The sequence below is a fragment of the Pseudopipra pipra genome, chromosome 25 (assembly GCF_036250125.1).
Source record: "Pseudopipra pipra isolate bDixPip1 chromosome 25, bDixPip1.hap1, whole genome shotgun sequence".
NCBI classification, from domain to species: Eukaryota; Metazoa; Chordata; class Aves; order Passeriformes; family Pipridae; genus Pseudopipra; species Pseudopipra pipra.
In genome coordinates, this window is record NC_087573.1 from 4,515,731 (window position 1) to 4,539,491 (window position 23,761).

Sequence of the window (23,761 nt, forward strand, 5' to 3'; positions counted from 1 at the left end):
CGGAAATAGTTTGGCAGTTTTAAAATGTGCACTGAAGGTCTTACTTAGAAATTGATGTGGCAACAATGAAGAACTAGTGTTTCTACCAGGAGTTGACTAAGATGATTAATTATATATTATATTTTTATGGACAATTAGTAACACTGGAAGCAAGTTTTGAAAAGTTCTATTTCAGTTTCCTGGTATTTGAACAAAAGGTTTCAATTCAAAACAAACCTACAGCAAACTGGCAGGTTTTGTGAGGAAAATTTTCTTGTGGAAGAGAGGAATACGTGTGAAAACTGTGTGAAAAATGTCTCTTTTTGTGGAAGGTTTGTTCAATGGCCCTGTGAGCACTTCAGAGCCGTAGGGATGAACAAGAACATATTTTTGAAGGGGCCCTGCCGGTAAATAAATTACAAAAACACAAAAGGTTTCCAAAAGAGTTTAATAAATAATGAGGTTCTTTCTGTACTGTATAAACTATAAATATACCATGCAGTCCTTTATAACTTAAAATAATTTACAGACTGAGGTAGGGGGGTAGGAGGGTGCTGGAGGGCGTAGCTCCCCGCTCAGGGTCTCCCTGATTTCCTGCTGAGCACACACACGCAGGCCGTGTCGATGCGGATGAACCTCCAGGCCGCCTGTTTGCCCTCCATGGTCAGGGCCTTGACGAAGGTGTGGGTGGTGGTGCAGTACGAGTTCCAGTGCTTGGCGTCGATCCCGCGGCACCCGCCCGACACCGGCTTGGGGTCCCTGCACTTGGTCTCGAAAAAGTACTGCTTGAAGACGTTGTTGTTGATGTTGACCTCCCCCAGCACCGTCACCTCTTTGCCTTTAATGTCAGTGGCCGTGGTTTTGTCCCCGACCCACATGCTGACGCTGTCGCACACCGAGAACTCCCCCCGGTGCAGCACGGGGTGCGTGGACCTCTTGGTCCTGGCAGTCCTGTTGAGGGAACCGGCGCCGCCCAGGAATCCCAGACTCTGTCCTTGCCCCGCCACGGGCGGGGGCTCCGTGCTGAACAGCACCCGGGGAGAGCGGAAACGCCTCTTCCGAAAGATTTTGGGGTCCACGGTGATGTTTATGGCTTCTCTCCTGCTCCAGGCGGCGTGGCCGTGGGGCGTCCGTGGGGCTGCCTCGGGAATGTGGTGCCTGTTGCTCCGGTGGGCATCGAGCAGGGAGTGTTCTGCTGGATACTCCAGGGGAGCATTGTCCTCTGACTTTGGAGCTGCCTGTGTGCCGATCAAAAAAGCTACAATCAGAGTGTAGTACAGCATGGACATTACGTTATGCACCTAGAACGAGAGAGAAAGGCACTGTTACTGGGGGCCATGTGGGCACAAAGCGCTGCCGTTGCTGGCCATAAATTTGTAAGATACCCAGGATCATACGGATTTCATCAGGTATTCATGTGGGTGCCAGATGTTGTTCTTCCGGAAGACCTCGCTCAGACAGCATAAATGTTCTTAATAAAGCGAGAACATTAGAAAATAATAGCTAGATTATTATTAATTCCTCTGGTATTTGTTATTAGAGCACTGTTTATGAAGCACTTGTTTGGTGTTATTAATGTGGAGACCATATGGCGACAGCATGTTCCCAGGAGTCAAACCTCCAGTGATTTTTGCAGCAACCTTTTTGGCCAGGGCCGATCTCTTGGCTGCAAACACCCTGCAGAGGAGTGAAACTAGAAGCTAAACCAGCCTAAACCAGCTGTCCATTCCCTAAACTTGTCTGCAGAGGTGTTTCACCATCCCTGGAGGTTTTTAAGATGAGACTGGATGTGGCATCAGTGCCGTGGTCTGGGAACCACGGTGTTGTTGGATAAAAGGTTGGACTTGATGATCTCAGTCTTTTCCAACCTGTTTGATTCTATAATTCCATGATTTTTGGGCGTGGGGGCCACCAAGCCAGTACCTGGTGCCATTATCACACCCTCAGCAGCCACACTCACCTGCCATGTGGCCAGGCCCCACCACTGGCTGGCTCAGCAGCCTCCAGCAGCTTCCAGCTTTCCCATCTGCCCTTTCAGGACACACCACATGGCTGATTCAGGGCAGATAAAGCCCAGGCTCCTTCCCCAAAATGCTCAGGTATCCATGCCACAAAGGCAGGTGGGATTTTTCCATATTTAAGGACAAATACGGATATTACATAGAAGCACCGTGGGTGCCAGGCTACCTCTGCATTGACCTCTTAGGTACAGCATGGCTGAAGCCACTGTGGCCATAGTACTGGGAATTCTGGAGGGAAATACCTGCCCTTTTTCAGAATACCAGGAGCAAGAACCTCCTCAAATGTCCCTGCAGAGCAGATGCAGCACCAATGCTCATCCTCCTTCCATCCAGAGGATATGTACATCTGTTTGGGTGTGGAAAAGTGCAATCCAAATGTCTAAACCTTTGCTAAGACCCGTTTTATGCTGGAAGAGCAGCAGCAGAAATACCTCATTGGGCAACTACCATGTGCTGACTAATTCAGCCACATGTTGGGAACAAGAGACATTCAAAAATGCTCTGGAAATTGCAGTGAAGGGCAGACATTGTGTTTCCTCTGTGAAGACTTAATAAGCAGAGACGGGGTATAAACAGAAAAGCCCAAGCAAGGCTCCTCCCCGTCTCTTTGCCTTGTTTTCCTGACAAGTCTCAGCTGGCCCCGAGCTCTGCCGTGTCCAGCCAGCAGGCAGCAGGCCCCGTGTCCACTGGACAAACAGGGTTTTGTACAAGGGGAATCGGGCTCTGCAGTTCATGCCCTGATTTCCCAGCATGTCTTAATGTTTTTTCTGGGTGTTGGTCAATTATTGTAGCAGTTCCCCCTCTCTGCTCAGCTTTCTCAGACTAGAATCCCAAGCAGCAGGAAGGACTCAACCAGGGTTTTAGCTTTGCCAGGGAACAATCCTGTAGAAAATGCAGGATAACCCTAAGATGTCCCATAGGGTCTTGTGTGTCTTATCTCAGACAGGAGCTGAAGTGACATAAACTGCAGGGGTCGTGCAGGGCCGAGCAAACATTTAGGAAATCAGCAGGAGATGCCAAGTGAAGGTAGTGACTGAGGAGGGTAGAGGTGCAGGAGGAGCAAAGAGAAAGGCCAAAAGCCACGTGAGCACTTTGTCTGAGCAACAGTTGGGCTGGAGGAACTGGGGGCAAAACGATGACGAGGAGAGTCAAATCTTTGTCACAGAGAAAATCCAAAGCTGCTTTAATTTGCTTAAAGCAGGGCTGGGGGTTGCTGCTTTCCCACGTGCTGCTCGAGCTGGAGCAGTCGGCATCGTGGTCTGTATAAGGAAACAGAGCTGGGTGTAACTCACAGCTTGGCTGTGCACGAGCCAGAGAGTAACCCCTTGTTCTACAACCAAATTAAAATCAGATGGTTCATTACGTGTCTAAAGAGTTAGCTTTCCTGACAGAAATGGTAATGGAAAAGGTTTGCAGAACAAAATCCAGGCACAATTTAGCCATGCCAATAGCAGCCTCAACCTATTGTGTTTATACATAAACCCCTTTTTTATTGTTTCCTTCTATAGGAAAGAGGCATTGCAATGTCAGCAAAGAGCTGGTTCTGGTTTTGTTCTGTACAAGATTTGCTGCTCTAAAATTCAGCTACATTTATGCCCCTTCTCCAGGTTTCTTGTGTTGCATGTGTTGACATTTTTGCTTTAAGGCCATTAACACAAAAGCAGAAAAATCTCTCCTGCTTGCCTTTTCCTCTTTTTAATTGCCTTGCATTTCCTCTCCTTGTAGTAGAACATTCTGTGGAGTGTGGACCAAACACAGACAGAATGTATTTAGGATATGGGGTGGTTTTCCTGAAGATTCAAAGCTGAATCTTTTTATCAGTTATTTAGTTAGTGGAGAATAGAAAGTGACACAAAACCAACAAGTGGACAAGACCTGATGACAACACAAGCAAGATAAGATTTAAAGAATTAGGTGTGCCTTAGACTGTGAGGGTTGTGGACTTTTTTGCTGGCACATACAGGTATTTTACAGGCTCTTTTGGGATGTTGAAAGGGGCTCTGAGCAATCTGGTCTAGTGGAAGGTGTCCCTGCCCCATGGCAGGGGGTGGAACAAGATGAGCTTTTTCTAAACTCCAAACTAAATTTTTCTAAATTCCATGATTCTGTATCTAAATTTTGTCACATACTTAGTTACTAGACCCTTTCATGGTGCTTTCTAGAGATGCCCACAGTGGATGCCAAGTGCAGCCACCTGAACTTGCAGGGAGAGGAGCAGCTGCCAGCTCTGGTGCTGGTGGTACTCAGATATCTGTGGGTAGCATTGGCCACAGAGGCATTTTGATGCCAAAATTACAAACCCTCTGCACTAAACCCCACTCTTATGGTGGCCAAGTGTCATTTAAACACTTCCTGTGGTGCAGCTGCTGTGTGAGGTTGGTCATGGGTGGTCTGAGCCTGCTGGGAGCAGGGTGAGTGCTGTGCTTACCTCGGACTGTACTGCACAAAGAACTGCTCCCCCAGCAAGGTCCTTATTTCATCCAGAGCTGAGCCGGGCTGGGCTGCAGCATGCCATCGGGCCCTGGGCTGCAGAGCTGAGCCTGGCAGTTCCTTATGCTCTGTTTCACTAGAAGTAGAAGTATTTGTTTCAGTAATCAGCCAGCAAATCAGTGTTTTCAGCACCATTCCCCACTCGACAGCAGGAGGACAGGCACAAACCCACTTGCTTGGCTCTCTGAGCTGGGCCTTTTCCCTGCAGTAAAGAGCTTGTCTAAAGTAGTTCCAGACTTTGCAGAGAACTGCCTTTATTCAGCACCTTTGCCAGACCCAACAATCCATTGTTTCCCACCCCTCTCAGACACCTTCCAGGCTCACCAAAGCCGTGTGGTGCAGCAATACCTGCTGGTGGCACTGCCCAAGCTCTGTCTGCACAGATGGGCACACGAGGGCTCACACCCCCAGCATCTGTGTCTGGGAGGCAAATCTGGTTACAATCAAACTCAGGGGGAGAATCACAGATTGCCAGTTATTGGCAGAGAATTGCCTGATTGTGGCTGATATTTGAGCAGAATTGAAGATGCAGAACTTGCAGACATGTGAAGGCATTTATATAAATGTTTGTCATCTTGCTACTGTAAGGGCAGAAATAACTCCAGTCTTAATGACTGCACTGTGAATGGTCATATAGACCCCAGTTAAAAGGAAACCAGTATTTTCTTCACCAATTAAATCCAGCACACTGACACTTTCTCAGCAAAGTACATTTCTGATTGTAAGTTCTCGAGTGCCACTGAAGGGGATAGAAATAGTATTTTATTAATCTTACATGTTAAATAGCTCATCTGTTCCATTTAATAAGGTAAATAGGGGTTGTATAAGGTACTCCTGTGCTGCAGAAATCCTGCTGGATTCAGGGTGGGGATTGAAGTGCATTTGCTGAGGAGAACAGGCTGCTAATGCCAAAGCATGAACTGGATTTGTTCTACACCTGCACCGTGTCTGTCCTCGGGAGAAGGGGCTGCCAGCAAAGGCAGCCACTGGGTTTGGCTCTTACCAGCACCCAAGGACAAGCTACTTGATGCTTAAAACCCCAGCTGAAATCTCCCCAGCCTGTTTTCGTCAGTGCAGGGCAGAGGAGTCTCTCTGTGAGTGCTCCCTGTGTGGTTGTGCAACACTCTGTGCAGTGGTTCGGCCACCCTGGGTTTGCTGCTGTCCGTGGGTCGTGCTCAGGTTCTGCCCTCCCTGTGTGTCTCTGTACTCAGGAGCTGAGATGGTTACAGTGATATCAACGTGGCAGGAAGGTCAATCAGAGCTCCAAATCCAAAGCTTTGTGCTACAGATGGAGTGTGCTGGATTTTTGCAGGAATACCCCAGTGAAGCACTAACCCTTTCAGTGAACTCTGGGCAGTTTAGTAATGATAGAGCTATAATGTGCTGGCCACTGCCAAAAATAATCCAACAACTTTTCCGACTGTTCTGCCACCCTAAGAAAACACTCTTTCAGTTCCAACTGGCCGGTTTTTAACCACAAAAGAGTTTATTTTCAGCAGGAATTCTTTTTTTTAAAGCTCATTTACCGCCTTTTTCCCGGATTCCTGGTTGTGGCAGAATCCAGTAAATGATGCCGTGTTATTCAGCATCTATATACTATTCCTTTGTACCTCCCAGACATTCATAAAATATCCTAGTGAAGTAACTGTTTATTCAGAATTTACGTGCATTCCAGATGACAGACTTGGTGGGTAGAAAAAAATCACACTTCAATTTTAGTCTCAGCACATATAGAATAGAATCCCAGAATCCCAGAATGGTTTGGGTTGGAAAAGACCTTAAAGCTCATCCAGTTCCACCCCCTGCCATGGGCAGGGACACCTTCCACTAGCCCAGGTTACTCCAAGCCCTGTCCAACCTGGCCTTGGACACTTCCAGGGATGGGGCAGCCACAGCTTCTCTGGGCAACCTGTGCCAGGGCCTCACCTGTATTTCAATTATTACCTTTTTCAGACAGATCCACTGGTAAATAATGAATTTGGTTTTTTTTGTCAACCCCTATGGAGCATTCCTGTGCAAATAACACTTTATATCTTTATAACATGCCACTACTCCTACTGGATTTGGTTGCCCAGAGAAGCTGTGGCTGCCCCATCCCTGTCCAAGGCCAGGTTGGACAGGGCTTGGAGCAACCTGGGCTAGTGGGAGGTGTCCCTGCCCATGGCAGGGGGTGGAATGGGATGATCTTGAAGGTCCCTTCCAACCCAAACCGTTCTGGGATTCTGGCGAGTGAAGAAATGGATCACATCAAAAAGCAACTGGTTCTGTGTCTTGAAAACCACTTTGCTTGCAGGACCTGTAAGTGCAACAAGTGCCAAACAAAACAAGTGCAGGGAATTCCTTTTTAATTGAAGTTACCCACAGAATCTGAGGGAAAATGGACAAAAAGGCTGTGTTGCCTGGAAACTTATTGGGAATGAAAATTTAATAAATTTACTAAATTAATTGCTTCCAGTAAGAATAGCAGTCAGTGCAGCCTCCTAATTGCACGTTGACCAGATGCCATCAAGTGGCTCCTACACTAGTGAGAGAAAAGATAAATTAATGCTCAGTTTGGCTCAATCAAACCCAGCAAGTACATTATTTTCTAAATAAAAATAAACACGGGCAACAAACATAAACATCGAATGTTGTAATCTAAAGCCTGATACAATTTGGAATGTTGTTTTCTGTCATTCTTGAAGTTGTTGGCGTGTTTTAGGGATGTGCAAAAAATAAACAGAGCTACTTGGCTGTCAGTGCAGCAAAAGGGATCGTGGAGGTCACCAAAACAAGCAACAAGTAGTGCTTTAGTTTCGTCTCACTGCTTCTGGAAGTAAGAGAGAAATGAGGGAGGCACTTGGTGCTGGAGTCACTGGTAAAGAGAAGGTGTCTCTGGCACATCTTCCTCACGGAATCATTTGAGGAGGTTATGAATTGAATATGAATATGAATTATATGAATTAAAATGTAACATTAGCGATTCAGGGAAATGATTCCTGAGCCCTGGCAGGGAATCCTGAAGCCATTATGACTAAGAGCAGCGTCAGAGGCACAGCTTGCCCTTGATCTGAGCTGATGAGCAAGAAAACGGGAATTTCTAACGGACTCCACATCTCATTCCTCTGTTATATCTGCAGTGACTCAGCTTGGAAATAAGAAGTTTACGGGTGCTGGAGAGCCAACTGGAAGCTACCTGTGTCTCATACACTTCCTTTTTTTTTTTTTCCAAATGCCTCCAGCAGTGAAATGTTCCTTTGAGGATTTCTAGGCAGAGCAGTAGACTGAGAAAAATGCTGCCCTGCAGGGACGAGCCCTGTGTCACCCTGAGCATCGTCATCACAGGATGTGCAACAAGTATCTACCTCCAGATCTCTGACTCATGTGCAGCAGAGGCAAAGATAATAACAGGGATGCTTCATAGTCCATTATGCATTAATTTGGGGGTAATTAAGCGCTATGAGTCTTGACCCATCCCTGGAGGAGTTCAAGGCCAGGCTGGATGGGGCTTGGAACTGCCTGGGCTAGTGGAATGTTCCCTGCCCATGGCAGGGGTTTGGAATGAGATGGTCTTTGAGGTCACTTCCAACCCAAACCAGTCTGTGATTCTATAATTCTGCAGGGTGGGGATTCACCAAATCAGACACCAGCGAGGCTTTGGAAAACACTTCTTAAGGTTTGTTTTATGCTTATTGGGACATAAGTAATAGAAATGGTTTATTTGCAGCAGCCTGATCTTATCCCTTCTATCCTTCTGAACCAGCACATAAATATTTCAATTGCTGGTGTCTCTGCAGAGAAGCTCCAAAAGAGGAAAAGAAGTTTTTTTACCTGTTCCCTTCATTTACACCCCGTTCCCTGAAGTGAAGCCACCTAAGGGGAGATCCAGCCTGGAGCCACAGGGGGGTTCCTTAGAGTGGGTGACAGGTTTTGTGACACAGGACAGGCAGAGCTCACCTTCAGAAGGCTCACTTTGTAACTCCTGAGTGGCAAAACAAAATCAAGGCTTCTATTTCTAAGAATGTCACAATTTGTTTTGCAACTCAGATTTGTTGTACAGCGTTTGGCATCACGATGCTCTCACTTGTAGAACATGCCCCTGGGAATTAAGAGTCATCAAGAGTCATCTAAAATGTGAAAAAATACATGATCTTTAGGTGTCAGTGGCCATACCAGTAAAGACTTGCAGTGGGATGCAGCTCTTGCTGTGACAGATTGGCTGTTAGGAAGTGTTAAACGGGCACAGAAGAGAAAAGTTTATCCTTGTTAAGATAACAAACCGACAGTCTTTAAATAAAAGATAAAGAAATTGCCTCTGTCAAGATAAAAATCTCTTTAAATGCAGTGAAGGAAAAATAGTCACTTACAAAACTAGTGACAATCTCTGAAAATAAATGACTGAAAACAGCCTTAGAAGGAGCATGTGAATCTGGTTCTCCTGAAGTCAATGACCTCAATGGCAAAAAGCTGGTAAAATTAAATGAGCTAAGAGCAAAAATCCTGGCTAGAAATAAGTTATCTGAGCATGCCACAAGTTGTATATCATCCCTGTATTATCATCTATAATATAATCCTAAAATTAATGATTGACATGTGATGATTACTTTGGAACTTTCCATACAGCCTCGAAGCTGGATATGTATTTTATAGGACTCCAGGGTTTCATATATCCTAATTCACAGGCACAAAGGAGAGACTAAAGATCTCAGGCACTAACTGACAGGAAAACTACTGCAGGATAAATGAGATAAATCCATCTCATTGATATAAAGTTGGATGCCTCCATCCTACCCAACTACCAGCTGGCACGAGGGATTGCTGCTCCCTACAATTCCTGTCCAAAAACAGAAGGACAACTCATTCCCTAGTTTCTGTTAAACAGTGAGTCCAAAGATCTTTAATGAGGCTGGTGCATGGCCTGTCCCTCTCCCCCCTACACCCTTCCCAAAGGGATTTATATTTGGGAATAGCTGGCTTGCTGTATTTGGCCCTGAGGTTTCCAACACAAAATGACCGGGAACGAAATAACTGGAATTTCAGACCTCATGAAACTACCAAAATCAAACTGGAATTCATCTGGGACCAGAAAGTATGAGGGCAGTCAGACTGTGATGTTACTATCCCATCTTACAGCCAAAAGTAGTTAAGGCAGAAAAATACAATATCTTTAGGGCCAGTAAACTTTTCCAACTAGTGATCTTATTCCAGCTATTCAGAAGGGAATATAAATCCTGATTCTTGTCCAAACCCTGATTAATAAGAACCAGCTGAATCCCAGCAGCAAGGCTAGCATTTAGTTTTTATTCAAGCTCATAATTTTCATTTATATTCTCCTTTTTCACTTTTCTACAACTGCACAAGTAAATTGGAAACAAAGGAGATTTGTAGCATTTGGACATGTTGGAGTGTGATGCACTAAGTGTGGTGACTCCAGAGATGAGGTAGAAAATAAAATTGAGCTGGGGTGTCATCATCAGATTCCCAAAGGTAGATTCCATCATCTGCAGTGTTTCTCTAGATCCTGAATTTGGAGAAGAACATTATGGAAGGACAAAGAGCATCCATAAATTATGGCCAAGATCCTCATGACTTTTCAGGCTTTCCTGCTCTATTAATTATTTACATCCAAAAGGAATTTTATCTTCTACAAATCTTCCAGTGTGTTTATAACTACTTTAAATGACTCAAGGATATTTTAATGGGGCAGGAATTCTGAAAAATACCAAAGGGAACCTGAAGTGTGTCTGTACTTGGCAATCAAAGTGCAGCAACGAAGGCAGGAGTTGAGAGAACTGTAAAACCCATATTCTGCTAGAGCTGAGGGTCTGGCTGCACCTGATTAAAAATGTAGCTGGAGCAGTTCAAACTGAGTGTTGGGGGTTTTTTTTACATTAAAAAAAACCTTCAAGACATAGACAAAAGTCTGCAAAATAAAACCTTGTGAAATGGAGATGCTCTTGTGTTCACTCAGAGATTGCTGAGACAGTGAAGGAACAGTCAATACTGAAACAGAACATTGCTTTGCCTGTGCAGGATTTTCCATCCAAAAATGCCAAGACATTTTACAAAACACTTAATAAAATGAACCTCCCCCCTCGCTTATGGTCAGTAGAATTTACTTCTGTAGCAAGTGAAGAACCCAAAGAATAACACAGGATTCTTGCCAAGCAGTAGCAATGTTCCCCTTCTCCATTGCCCCTCTCCTTTTTGGTTTTTTATTAAACTTCTAGGATATTCTTTCCTGTTTCTAAATCTTTTTTACCTTCATGAGACCTACAGAATTCAGTTCCTTTCTTAGTGACTGAAATTCCCTCTCTCGTGATTTACTTTACATGACAAGGTGGAAGTGATGGGAAGAAAACTCAAATGAGACCTTTAGAAATGGAATTCCTAATTCTCATTGCAGTTGGAGATGGGTATTGACCCCACAGGAGTCACAGTCATTCTGTGCCCTCCTTATTGTAACTACACATAACTCACAATGTATGGGGATAATATTTTTAATTACATTTAAATGTTAGTATTTTTTCTTTAAATCAACATGCTCCAAGTTGAATTGAATGTATAAAAAATTGAGTAATTGGGCTGTTGCTCATTATTGGTTTGATTTCTGTATTCTTTGACAGCATCCTATAAATTTGAGAAGTTTATTTCCATAATTTGTAGATGACTGGACAGAAGCAGTGGAGGGCAGTGAGCTGTCCTGCTCTACATGATTTGAGCAGATCTTTTTATGTCTCCTCATTGCAAAGCCCGAGCTTGTTCTGCAGATTGTAAAGATGGAGTGATAATGCTCAACCTCTTGTACTCCACCTGCCTTTCCCCTTCGAGTTTAAAACAATTTCCTTAGAATTCCTAAGTATTCCACTACAGAGATGTGAAATATGATGGGGTTTTGCTGTCTAAACCAAGCAAACAGTTCAGCTGGGTGCAAGGAAAACTTCCAACCTTGGAGGTTTTTTTACTACTTTTTTACTACTTGCTGGTGACTAAAGAGGTGGAAAAGAGGGGTTTATTTCTCTGCACAGCAGGACCCTTTTAGATGTGGTGCAGTTTCGAAATGAGAGGGTAAAACCTCCTAAGAAGCAGGGTCTGTAGTAGAGCTGTCCACAAAAAAAATCTGGAAACACCACCAAATAAAACAAAGCAAACCACAGAAACACGGAAGGAGTTCTCAGGTTGCAGAGTCATCTGTGTGGCTCTTGTAACGCTCTCCACAGGCACAAGTAGTTCTTGCAGGAGAAACAGGAGTCTCCTGACATCTAGGGTGGTTTACCAAGAAAAACACCAAGGTTTTTACTACTGCTTAGGCATTTAAGATGTCCATTCTAATACTTTGGCTCATCTGAACATGAGCAGGATTTCACCCCTGAGCTCCAGCCCAGCACAGCAACGATGCTGCAGCGTCTCCCACACGGAGACGGAGCTGGTTTGTAAACCCTGGTGCTGCTGGAATTTTTCCCCTTGGGCTTTCATACTTTGTGTGTTTGTGCTCAGCACTTACTGAGGATTAAAGGACAGTTTTCTGTGTAAGAGTGTTGACACGATGCAAAATGCTCCATACCTACATTTTTTTCGCTGTGTGTTTTCCTGAGTTCAGCCTGGAGGATCGTCTTCATTAACTGGCAGCAGAGTAAACCACTGCAAAGCATAAGTGTCCAGGGAAACAAATCCTATTTCTTCACATGCTTTTATTTGCCTTATTGTCCTTATTTGTGCATTGTGTTTTACTGTGTGCGTGCCTCAAGTGGTGGGAAAACAAGTGTGGTTTTGCCAGTGTTTGTAATCCATGGCAGTACCAGCTCCTTCTCTCTTTACCAAAATCCTTTCCTGCACTTTTATTTATGGAATGAATGGATTAAAAAGCAGGAGAGTGGGATTGCCATCCCCAGGTGCGTCGTGCTCCTGCAGTGACTCAGTGGTGCAGCAGCAAACAGGCACACTGTGCACTGGCACTGAATTGTCTCCTCAGGGCCAGACAGACCTGAGCCTTCCCTGGGTGAGCAGAACAGCTCTGCTGGGCAGCCCTTGTGCTCAGTTGGTAATGGTTTGCTGGGCAGCACATTCAAGGGCCAAGCAACACAGTTCTGCTGGTACAATCCCCTGTTCTCTGGATCCCAGCCCTGTCCCTGGCCATGCCTATGCCTTGACATACTCTGTTTTGTTTCCAGCTCCAAGGGCTGCTCCACATGCCTTCTGACTCCTTTTTTTGCAAGTCTCCCTGCCTTCTCCTTTCACACATTGAGACCAGCTGCCTCAGAGTTCCTGCCCCGCACAATCAGAGCACGTGGAACCTCTTGTTGTCGTCAGCACCCTGGCTTTCATCTGCTGTGGAAGGTATTTAGTCATTTTATTAATTCTTTACTGCATTAACTCTCATGGTTGCAATGCCAGACAACTGCTGGCAACTCCAAAAAGGGGTGGTAACAAAATGTATTGGGTTCTGTACTTTAGCAACAAAATATATCTTCATAAAAAAGTATTTCAAACTGCATTTTCTTGCACTGAATAAGTACTTGAAGAGACTTGATTTAGGAGTTACCTCATTCCTATGCTCTGAGAATCTCAGCTCTGCTTCACTTGAGACCCTGACACTAAACCTGTGAGGGCAGAGAAATCCAGTCCAAACTTCAGCTCTCTGAGCATCCTGAGTGTGTCAGGCAGCTGCTGCTGCACAACAAATCTGCTCATGCTCCCAGAGAGCAAAGACAGTTTGAACTGGGTCCATATTTCAGCTGTATGGTGTGGGCTGCTGGGCTCAGGCCCAGGGAGAAGTGGGGAGTAGGAGTTTTCCGTCTTCCTATTATGTCAGAGTTTGAGGGGAGGCAGCTGCTGTGGCTGTTTTAAGATAGGAGGTTTTTATTCCCCACTCAGCCATTTAAGGTGAAATGAGATTTAAGGTGACATTTACACGCAGGAAGGGGTTTGTTTGTCTGGATCTTGAACCTCCAGAACATCCTCACCTCACACAAAGCTTGACTGATGATCAGTGTAATGGGCAGAGAAGTGGATGATGCTGCAGAGTGCAGGACATCCTCCCTTGCTGGGAGCCTGCAGTTGTCTCTGAAATAAATGCCTGTGTCTTTGAACAGTTCTCCTGGTCACAAAGTAACTCTGTGAAAAAGGACAGTTCAACAAAAAAGTATCTGTCAAGGAAAGATCTGATCCTTTCTCGTTCTGTGGGAATCCTTTAAGCAGAGAACAGAGCTCAAAGAAGTTTAAATGAAGTTCAGCAACCTTTGCTTAAGAACAGGAAACAGGGAGTTGGACTGACCTGGCAGTCTCCACAGTTCTTATAAATCTGTGTTTGGCAACTCACTTGTGTTCGGAGCATTTGAAGGGTCTTTGCATGTTCTGTTTTCTGGCATCATCTGGTTGCTGAAAGCATTTTTTGCTACAGTCAAAAAGTATAATGGGGAAGATGCATCTTTTCCTTTTAAGCTGTGCCCTTGCATGTTTGTACCACGTTCTCTAGAACTTTCCCTGGCCCTGCTCTGAGGCTGAATAACTCTGAGTGCCCAAATTGCAACATGGTGTTGGACATCTTTGTGCTGTTCACACTTCAACTTTCTGTGGGGTTCACTGACACCCCTGGAATGCAGAGCTGGAAACGTGGGAATTCTCATAAAAGCAGGCCAGGATCAGAAGATTACTGTTAATGTGTTTACCAGTGTATTATTTTCTTTGCTGCCTTTTATTATTCTAGATATGAACCCTTTTTCCACTGCCGTGGTGAGATCAATAGGCTGAATGTGGGAACTCTTGGAACTGGGAGCACTAAACTGTTGTAACAAGTTTCCTCATCCTACATTCATCAAAACAATCTTGCAGGAGCTGATTAAACAAAACCTTCTTCTCTCAGGACTGTATCACAACCTTAGAGAAAATACAGGGGAAGGAGTGAGAGTGGGAGGAGCAACCCCTGGAAGCTGTGGAGTTGTACCTTCCTGTAGGAAGGAGAACCTACAGAACTAATAACTTGTAAATCATATTTCAAGGCTGCAGCTGGCAAGTGAAATGCAGCTTGAAGTTCACAGAATCACGAAGGTTGGAAGGGACCTTTAGGATCATCAAGTCCAAGCATTAACCCAGCACTGCCAAGTCCACCACTGAGCCATGTCCCTCAGCACCAAATCCACGTGTTCTTTGAACAGTTCCAGGGATGGCAACTCCACCACTGCCCCAGGCAACCTGTGCCAGTGTCTCACCACCCTCACAGGAAAGAATTCTCCCTATTTTCTTATCTAAATCTCTCCTCTTTCAGTTTAAAGACTTGTCCTATCTCTACCCCCCCATCCATCTCCCCCCATCCATCCCCCTCATCCTACCACTCTCTGCCTCTGTAAAAAGTCACTCTCCCTCTTCTTATAAGCCCCCTTTCATGTTCAGAAAGGCTGCAATGAGATCTTCAGGTGTCCCCTGAGCCTTCTCCAGGTTGCACATCTCCAGTTCTCCAAGCCTGTCCTTGGAGGAGATGATGTTGATCCCACTACCACAAAATGAAGTGTGTTACTCAAACCAGTGTGGGTAAAAAGTCCTGGCCTGCATGGCAGAGAGCTATCTTTGTGCAAGCTTTGATGTTAAAAAATAGCAACTTGAACTTGCAGATGTACTGATTACCCTGCTAAAAGAAGACATGGAATCTCTTCCCAGAATTACAGCATTTTAATTAGAAGAATGTGAGCAAAGTCTTAATCTTGTTAGGAGGGATAGATACGGATAAGGCAGAAACAAAATCCACAGCAACACAGCCCAAACACGAAAATCAGTGTCTTGGAGCCTGGTAACAGCAACAGAACTGCTCCCTGTCACTGCTTTTCCTACAAGACTAAGCTTGACAGTGACTAAGTTGGAAAAAAATACCTCTTTTGTCTTGTAACGCTGAGCTCCATCACACACAGCTGTTTGAAGATATATGGCTGAAATGAAGGGAAAGGTACTTTAAAGGTACTTTAAATTTACAGACCAAATTCGCTGGTACATGGTTACTCTCTTTAAATTTGCTTTTAGCCCTCCTAAATTTTTGTGACATTCAAGGATCACGAATAATCTCATCTGTAGCTGATCCTGACAGATGTTAATCTTTGCCTTGGCTTTACAGTCTGCTGGAAATAGTACTTGTTTCTTCATGTCAGGCCTCTGGCAATGCTTATGGAGTCAGGATTACAGTCTCCAGTGAATCCCATTTTTACTGTCATTAACTTTCTAAACTGTTCCCCATAGCTGGCAACCTTTCCATGCTTGGAGACCTACTTAGTGGGAAGCTGGAGGAGGGATGGGTTTTGCCTGTCTCGAATCATTGTGGCTTTAATTGTGATTTGTTTCATTTTGTCATTAAGTCCATTTACATTGTAGGCATTTCATGACCATGATCACATACTGTGCCTGCTCACTGGCTGCATTTTGGTGTGATTTACCTATTAAAAAAGGAAAAAAAAAACTCCATGTTTAATTAAGGTTTTTACAAGTAGCCAGGTTTTTTCTTCCCTTGACTTAGTTAATAGATTCAGCAAAATTTTGGATTGGGAATTGGAGACATGGCTCATCTGCAGAATCTCTGCTGTGTTCTGAGGAAGTGACCAGATTTATTTAACAAAATCCAGGTGTGGGGTCAGTATCTCCTTGTCTAGAAGGAATTGATGCCACTGTCAGAACCCAAAATATCAGGGTTTATGGCAAATCTTGATCAGAAAGCAACAGGAATGGAAATATTTTTCCTAGAAATGCCAAGGACATTGTGGTGAACAGAAACCCCTGGGTGCAGCACTGCTGTGAGTGTCCATCAGTCCCAGAGATGTGGGACAGCTCCCAACAACCTGGGCTAGGGGAAGGTGTCCCTGCCCAAGGCAGGGGGTGGAATGAGATGAGCTTTAAGGTCCCTTCCAACCCAAACCAGTCTGGGATTCTGTAATTCTGTGACAGATCAGGGGTTGCAGGTGACTTTCCCTCTCTTAGGATGAGTCAGGGGTGACCAAAACTATGTGAGTTACAACACGAGCCTGATAGTGATCACTTCAGCAGCTGGGGAAGCCAAATGCTTGCTTCTTAAAAAGAAAAAAGAAAGCTGATTAATCAGCTGAGTCATCCTGCTCTGCCTCAGTGTTGGTATGAGTGGCATTCCCTATGGATCAGCCTATTCCGAGGGAAAAGCCAAACCATAATCAAGACTAATTGACTGAGCTCAATCAAATGTTTCAAAATACCACCCAGGAGTTTTAGATCAAATGAAAAGCAGGGATTTTCTCAGCCAGGCAGTTAATTGCTTCCTGAAAACTTGTTCTTCACAATAATTTGAAGATTTTCGCTGGTGCTCCCTCCAAGTAAAAGAGTTTTATTCCTTTTTCTGAGTTTACAGTAGTAATGTACAGATTAACAGACTGGAACAAGACACCTGCCCCCTCTCCCATTCTTCTTTCTGAATGATGCTGCAGTGCTGCCTTGCCTCTGGGACAGGAAATCTGCAGCCTCTAGAGGTTAAACCAACTTTTTTTAGAAGCTTTCAGAAAATAAACCCCACCAAGCAGTACTAGATACCAGTACCAGCAGCAAAAAACACAGTATTTGAAAATCAGCAGGTTTTTCAGTTATTATGTTTAGGGAATTAACCCCAAAAGGATATTTCTGTGGGTTTTGTTTCTTACATCGAGCAAAAACTGTTTCAAAGAGGAGATGAAATGTCAAATTTTTTTTTGCAAGGGCTTGTCCAGTGGAAAATAATGGTGGTGTTTTAAATCTTTGCCTGGCTCCTGATGTGCCCCAGGTTGTGAGCAGCGATGAAAAATTTATCGCCTGCACATCTGTAGGTGAATCATCTCTTTCCCTCACGCACAGGGGTTGCACAATTTCATTGACTGCTTGCTTTGATGAGTGTTTGATGCTTGTCATGTGAAGCTATTCCATCACATTGGCAACAGTGGGAATTCTGAGCACACTTAACAACTCAAAATGATGTTGCAGTTGATGGATTTGTGGTCGTCTGTGACGTGACACAGTCCTGTTCAACCACCAGTGAGGCCAAGGGAGGAGTCACAGCACGGACATCTGGCTGCAAATCCTGCACCTGGACCCAGCATTTCCCCATCTGTGCAGCACAAGCTGTGCAAGGCAGGTGGTAGGACCTCAGGTGAGATCCAGGATTACAAAGAATCATCGTGGAATCGTGGGATGATTTAGGTCGGAAGGGGCGTTAAAGCTCAGCCAGTTCCACCCCCCTGCCGTGGGCAGGGGCACTTTCCACCAGCCCAGGTTGCTCCAAGCCTCCTCCAACCTGGCCTTGATGATCTTGGAGGTTTTTTCCTGCCTTTATTATTCTATAATAAATTCTGTAATCCTCCCCCTGTCTAATTATGACTGTAATTTGTATTTTCATTGAATGCAGGACACCCTTCTGCAGGAGGACAGGTACACCTGGACCATGGCTGCACTTCAAACACTCTGTAGCTCCACAAAAAGCTCTCAGAAAAGTCTGATTTCAAACCTTGGGGTTGTGCCCATATCAATTAGTTCAAATAATCTCCTCTATTTGAAATTTGCTCTCATTTTACCCCTTAACCCCACATGTAACCACATATTTCCCTCGTCAGGGTATTCGATGTGCACCTTGTATTTATTACAGAGTTATTTGTTAATGCTTTTCTGTGGTGAATCAACTGTCAGGAAGAATCATAGTGGTCACAAAAAAGCAGTTTTATTCTGAATTGGAAGGAAGAGAATATGGATGAGCACAGAGTGGATGGAGACAAAAGATGACCTTTGTAGCCAGATGTGATCTGTAGCATGACAATATTAAATGCTGTTGAAGAGTGGGACTGCACAGATTATTGGCATAATTGTGGCAGTGGGAATAGATTTTTCTTTGCTATTTGCCTATTTTTACAACAATTTTCATCAGATGATGAATACAAGAAAATTTTACATTGTCTAACACAAGAAAAATAAGCTTTTTCTTCTGTTCTTTTTAATAACATATGTCCAGCAGATTTCTAACTGAAATATCTTTTAAAGAGGCCTATTGTGTTTGAATTTAGCATCTTTCAACTTTTCTCTGGGGTTTCTTTGCATTAATATTGGGTTCAAAGCAGATAATCAAGGTCTAAAGCTTACAAGATCATTTTTTGCCTGCTTAAAATGAAAACCAGAGGGAAGTTTTGCTGATTAGGTGTGTCCTTCATTTCTGTGCACAATGCCAGAGTTTAAGTACATGTCACTTGGAAATGAGCTTTTGCAACTTCATTTTATTTCAAAGGGAGAGAGATGAACTTTAAATCTGAACTTTAAACACTGCATCAGTTTTCCTGTGGCATTGGAAAAGTGTTATTTTCTTAGAAAGTGTTTCCCTTTGCTTTCAAGTGATGGCACAATCAAGTGCTGAAGGCTGAATTCAAACGACTTGAATACTTCTGTAAATTCGAAATATCGAACAGAGGGGAGAAATTCTACAGTTCACTGAAGAGTTTTTCTGATTTCTTTGCTTCTAAATAGGAGGGGAGAAATGAGAAGGAAAGGGCCACATGCTTTTCTGCCTCAGAATATACAGAGAAAAGAAGTGGGCTCTGGTGCAGCCCTTCCCAGCACCAGTTTGCAGTGCAGGAACGTGCACCCAGGGAGAGCTCGTGGAACAAACTCCCCCTGATGCTCTGGATTCTGGATGCTTTGCCAAAACCAGGAACTCACACTTTTGGCATATGTAAAGTGTCCTGGAATGTGAGGCTGAGCAGTGACCCTTTGCACTCTCCTCTTTTCCAGCCTGTCCCTGAGAAAATGATGGGAGGAAGGTTTGGCAAGAGGGACTGGGGCAGGGAGGGCTTGGATCCAGGCAGAACAAAACCGTGGATGTTGGATATTTAGAGCAGTGATAACATCAATCATGGGATCCCAGGATGATCTGGGTTAGAAAAGACCTTAAAACTCATCTCATTCCACCACCTACCATGGGCAGGGACACCTTCCACCAGCCCAAGGTTGCTCCAAGCCCTGTCCAACCTGGCCTTGGACACTCCCAGGGATGAGGAGTCCACACCTCCCACTGGACCAGGTGGCTCCCCAATGTCAAGGGGAGGAATGGAAAAGATTCTTGACATGGAAAATAAACCCACACCTTATTTCTGTGGCTTATTCTGAGCGGATTTATTTCTCTTTGCACACTTTGTGCACTTTCTCCTTCCAGGTAAGAGGTGCAGTTACCATGAACAATTTTGCTGAGGGAAATGGATAAAATATCCATCACTGAGCAAAAGAAAGGATAATCAACTTATTCCCCATTAAATAGAACCCCTTTAATACCCTCTCAATAAGAATGACCAAGTGAGAGGCCCATCTTGGTCGTCCTCTCTCTGACAGAGGCAAATGGGAGATCCTAAGAGCAACATAAGCATATGGTGTTACAAATAATTCAAATTAATTATTTGTATTGCTTTGGAACGCATTTGCCTTCAACACCTTGCTGGTCTGGGACTGAGGCACAGAGCATCTCAAAAGGATCCTGGAGTAATGGGCAGGAAATGATGCATTTTGGAAAATGCAGGCTGTGTCATCCACCACAGGGCAAAGCTCTTTGTGAACAAGCACAGGTCTTTTTTCATACCTGAGTCATCCAGCACATAAAGTCGTCAAAAAAAAACCAAAAAAACTCTCTTTCAAAATAGAACAACACATCTTCTGTGAGCCAGAGCTGTTAAATGTATCATAATCAAAGTATTACATAGCAATGAGGTGCCTGGCAAATCCCCATCACAAAAATTTCTGAAGACCCTTTTTTTTTTTTTTTCTTTTTTTTTTCCTCCTTTTTTTTTTTTTTTTTAAGAGCCTGGATCACATATGGTTGTGTCAGGAACAAAATAAAACAAAGTAAAGCAGTGAACCAGACCACCAAAAAAAAAAAAAAAAGCTGTGTCACCTTTGTACTCAAACACAAAATTATTAAGAACAGGAAAAAAATCAAAATAGTATTTTTTTGCCTAGCAAAGCCATACTTAGCAAATAGAAAGTTATCAAAGACATAATCTGCTTCCCAGCTGTATTTACACTGGGCTAATTTACTCACTGTAGGTCAGAACTGCCAGAATCAGCCTAATCTTTATAAATGTTCTGGGCAGTTAACAAGTGAATGAGCTGAAGCCATTTTTGCTGCAGGCTCTTTAAGGCAGTGACATTTCTCACAAATATGACAGTTCAAAAGAGATGACCAGCCCTTTGTGTAAGAACCAGATCCACTTTATCAATTATTCATTCATTTCATTCATTTTATTCTTGGAAGGAGCTTCTCATTTGCACAACATAAATGTCATTATGGTTTAGTGGGCGTGGTGGTGTTAAGTCCAAGGTTGGATTGATGATCTTGGAGGTCTTTTCCAACCTTAATGATCCCATGATTTTGTCAATGATGTGTAAACTGAGCCCAAAACAGCCAAAGAAGTTGTCTTAACTTCTATTTGATTTTTTTCTGACTTTGTGCTTGAATCTTTTCCCACTGAAATCAGCAGGAGTTTTGATTCATAACAAGTCAATGGCAGCAGAATTTGATCTTTTATTAGCACATTGTTATGGACCCTATGGGAACAGGAAATTGGGTTTTGGAGCCAGGGACATACATGAGAGAAAGACTTTTTGGAATCAGTTTAATGGTCTGTGTTCAATGTTCGGTTTTAGAAAATCCCTGAATAAAAGAAGTCTTGAGCTACATCAAGTGGTCTGGCCACTGCAGGTTTGACTTCTGTCAGCCTGAGGGGAGGTTGTTCAGGTTTGGGTTGTAAAGTCCAAGCCAGGCAATTCCTGAGGATTTTTGCTGTCCATTGTCCCCATCTCACAGTCTCCTCCAGGAAATACCACTGTGGAATGTGGAAGCTGTGTCCATGAGACAGGACAAGGGGCTTTAAACTGCCAGAGGGCAGGGTCAGATGGGATATTGGGAAGGAATTCTTCCCTGGGAGGGTGGAGAGGCCCTGGCACAGGTTGCCCAGAGAAGCTGTGGCTGCCCCATCCCTGGAAGTGTCCAAGGCCAGGCTGGACAGGGTTTGGAGCAACCTGGGCTAGTGGAAGGTGTCCCTGCCCATGGCAGGGGGTGGGACTGGATGAGTTTTAAGGTCTTTTCCCACTCAAACCATTCTGGGATTCTATGTGATAAAACTGATCCCAACAACAGATAATGTGAGTCTCGATTTGGGCCATCTGACAGTGCCAACTACTGTGCCATAAAATCTCAAAGCACTGTTGTAAATGCAAGAGCCAGGGAAAAAAGAAGAAGGGAAAAGAGAAGAAAGGAAAAAAAAACACTTCCTCCAAGATAAGGAAAATTCAGAGGTGTTTCATTCACTGAACAGTGGCCTGGGGGAATTCAAAGGATGCTACAGAAGCCTGGCAATAAAGCCATTAAATGTTGTTTCAAACTACCTCATGCAATCATTTGAGTTTTGGATTTAGATAATGTGCCACAGAAATCTCATGCACGTGTGTGTTTGTAGGGCCTGATTCCTACATGCATTGTCAGTGTAATTAATGATGCATTTCCCTGCTGCTTTTTACTTAAGATTTATGTATAATATTGTCAATTAGAGCTGCTGGAAAATATTTCAGTCCAGTAATGAGTTTCAAAGAAGGTGTCTGCTCCACAGAAAGACCACAAAGATATGAGTTAAATTTGTACTTCCACATTTGCACTATATTTCAGCAAATTCCACAAGATCCACCAGATTTGTATTTTCCCAGGCCTTCCTCAGCCATAATCTATTTAGACACTGAATTGCCTGAGGAGCTGTAAATCTCAGCATTAATGTCTTTCTGTAGTGGTAACTTCCATGAACACTGGCCTACACCTAATTCCTGAGCAAAAATCAAAATGAAGGATGCTATTTGACCAGAATTGCCCTTCTTTTTATCAGAGAACTGGCCACCCACAGTAAATATTACACAGTCACCTCTTTTTTCCAGGGTAGGTCAAGTATTTGCTCTGAGTAAAGCGCTGAGAAGTTTCTAGAACAGAAGTGCATCCAGGTCAGTAATTCTGCCTCCTGCAGCAGCTGATGATTGTGGGGAGTGGTGCATGAAGAGGGCAACCACATGGGGATCATCTCCTTGGAGTGCTCTCCCACTCAGCAATCATTTTGGATTTATGGAACCACAGGCAGCATCTCTGCTTTCAGAATGTCTGATTGCTTCCTGAACCCTGTGACCTACAGTATCCCATGGAAAGGGATTCCAGAGCTCCATTACGCCTGGAGAGAGGAACCACCTTCTTTTGTTTGCCCTGAGCTTGCCACCTGCCCGTTTTACTTCCCACTCCTTGATTTTTGAACTGGGAGACGAGACAACAGCCATTTCCTTTAAACAAGGACAACTTTCCTTTAAGGACAACTATGACTATAAATATCTCCCTTACACCCCTCCTCAGCCATCTCTTTTCCAGACTTAGAAATCTCAGTCTCTGTAGTTTCTCTGAATACAGAAAATGTTCCAGGCTTTCATCATCCTGCACCTTTTCTTGCTTTGCTTTATCCTTTTATCTGTGTAACTGATGGCCAGAGCTACAAGCAGTGTCCAGGATTTGGGGACAGTATGAGTTAATATTGAGGGTCTGAGATGTTCTTTCCCCCAAATTCCATGGCTTTAGTATTAGTGGAACTGGGCAGACAAGAGTGCCCATAACTCACAGTAATTGATGCTACTCTCTCTTGGCAACAGCAAAAATGATCTTGCTTTGCTTGACCACAGAATTTTTGGTATAAATGCACACACACACACACACACACAAATATTTAATGAATTCCACAGAGTGCACAAAGGGCATTGTGTCAGGAGAACAAGCCACACACATCCCACAGGACATCTGTCCCCGAGTGGGAGAGATGCTTTGGTTGGAGAAATGTTCTTAAATACTTTGGCCTCCGTGACCGGGCTCAGGGCAGACCCAGCCCAGGGAGAACTTCCTTCTGGCTGAGGCAGGAACACAGTTATAGCAGCACTGCTACATGTGCCTCTTGTTTACAAAGAATCATGGAATCATTTTGGTTGGAAAAGGCCTCTGAGATCATCGAGTTCAACCACTAACCAGCACCGCCGCGGTCACCACTCAACCATGTCCCCAAGTGCCACATCTAAGCATTTTTTGAGCCCTTGCAGGGATGGTGACTCCACCACTGCCCTGGGCAGCCTGTGACAGCGCCTGACCACCCTGTCAGGGAAGAAATTTTCCATAATATCCAACCTAAACCTCCCCTGGCGCAACTTGAGGCCGTTCCCTCTCCTCCTGTCCCTTGTTCCCTGGGAGCAGAGCCCGACCCCCCCCGGCTCCCCCCTCC

At 44.2% G+C, this 23,761-nt stretch overlaps 1 protein-coding gene across 1 annotated transcript; it reads right to left on the minus strand.

Annotated features, from left to right (window-relative positions):
* Positions 1–408: 408 nt before the first annotated feature.
* NGF (nerve growth factor) lies at positions 409–6,414 on the minus strand. Its single transcript, XM_064635654.1, has 2 exons — positions 4,429–6,414; positions 409–1,280 (listed from the first exon to the last, which is right to left on the minus strand). Exon 2 carries the CDS (start codon positions 1,266–1,268, stop codon positions 555–557), a length of 714 nt encoding a protein of 237 aa, XP_064491724.1. The 5' UTR covers positions 1,269–1,280; positions 4,429–6,414; the 3' UTR covers positions 409–554.
* Between the last annotated feature and the right edge of the window lie 17,347 nt (positions 6,415–23,761).

Bases quoted from the DNA above. Each gene is read 5' to 3' on its own strand.
- NGF (XM_064635654.1), bottom strand. From the start codon at position 1,268: ATGTCCATGCTGTACTACACTCTGATTGTAGCTTTTTTGATCGGCACA.